We start from the raw sequence: 955 nt of genomic DNA, 5'->3' as shown, positions 1-955 counted from the left end.
CCAGTCCTGGTCCCCGGGGCTCTAATGCCCTGCCAAGCCCCTCTGCTGTGCTGTGGTTCCAGGCAGCTATGGGGCTGGTGATGCCACCGTCCCAGCCAGGCGCAGCCCCAACCACAGCAGATGCGCTGCCTCACCGGACCCCATCTCCTGCCACTCAGCTGAGAGCCAAGCCCTAACGGGAGCTGGGGGAGCCCCTCAGTGGAGAAAGTTACTTCAGCCATGCACACCCTGGCCGCTTGATGACAAGGTTCCTTCCAGAGTTGGCCCCACCTGCACCCCGCAGCTCTGCCCTCCAAGGGAAGGCAGTACCCTGGCCAGCTGCAGAGGGTCGGGCAGCCGGGGCAGCCCCATACCCAGTAGGGTATATGTCCCTAGTGACTGCCCAGCTCTGTGCCGGGGAGGCTTCCCCATCACGCGGACCCCTGGTGCCCTGCCCATCTCGCCTCATTTGCACGTGTGTGTGGGGCTCCCAAGCTGGCACTGGCAGGAGGCGATGGCCCGTTTACCTGCAGGGCTCCAGAGTCCTGGTGGCTGCGGCTGCACCAGCAGCCCTCCTCTCCTTGGCCTGCAGGTTCCGGGGCAGCTGGACACCCATGGTGCAGCCGACACGCAGCAGGAGCACCACAAACAGCCGTGGGTAGAGCTCTCGCACTGCGGGTGCAGATGCTGGCGTAGACACAACCTCGAACAGTGCACAGGTGGCCTAGGGGAAGCCACCACAGTGCGACCTGGTCCCCACACCCCAGAACCGGGTAAGTCCACCCTGCCCCAGCATATGGCCTATGGGCAGTGGGAGAGCCAGAGCACAGATGGGGGCAGCACACCTTCTGGGGCAGGGGCAGGGACAGAGTGGCCTTCCTAGGACTGGCCTTGGACCAGAGGGAGGACGCAGAGACACCCTCAGCTGCCTTGCTGCCTGTGCTGAGGCTGGACAGCAGCCAAGGTCCTCTTACAA

The 955-nt window shown here is 64.8% G+C and overlaps 1 protein-coding gene across 5 annotated transcripts in view; it reads right to left on the bottom strand.

The window, feature by feature from the left end:
* The window catches only part of MROH1 (maestro heat like repeat family member 1), a gene marked incomplete at its 3' end in the record, with an annotated part of 83,574 nt that overhangs the window by 3,141 nt on the left and 79,478 nt on the right, over positions 1-955 (bottom strand). For all 5 annotated transcript variants that reach the window (XM_027765952.1, XM_027765951.1, XM_014593242.1 and 2 more), the window contains 1 exon segment: positions 507-703. In XM_027765952.1, coding sequence (XP_027621753.1) covers positions 507-703 — 197 coding nt within the window.

The sequence above is a fragment of the Tupaia chinensis genome, unplaced genomic scaffold, assembly GCF_000334495.1.
Source record: "Tupaia chinensis unplaced genomic scaffold, TupChi_1.0 Scaffold140061_1, whole genome shotgun sequence".
NCBI classification, from domain to species: Eukaryota; Metazoa; Chordata; class Mammalia; order Scandentia; family Tupaiidae; genus Tupaia; species Tupaia belangeri.
The sequence above is the reverse complement of the archived record's forward strand: the minus strand, read 5'-3'. Positions and strand labels throughout refer to the sequence as shown.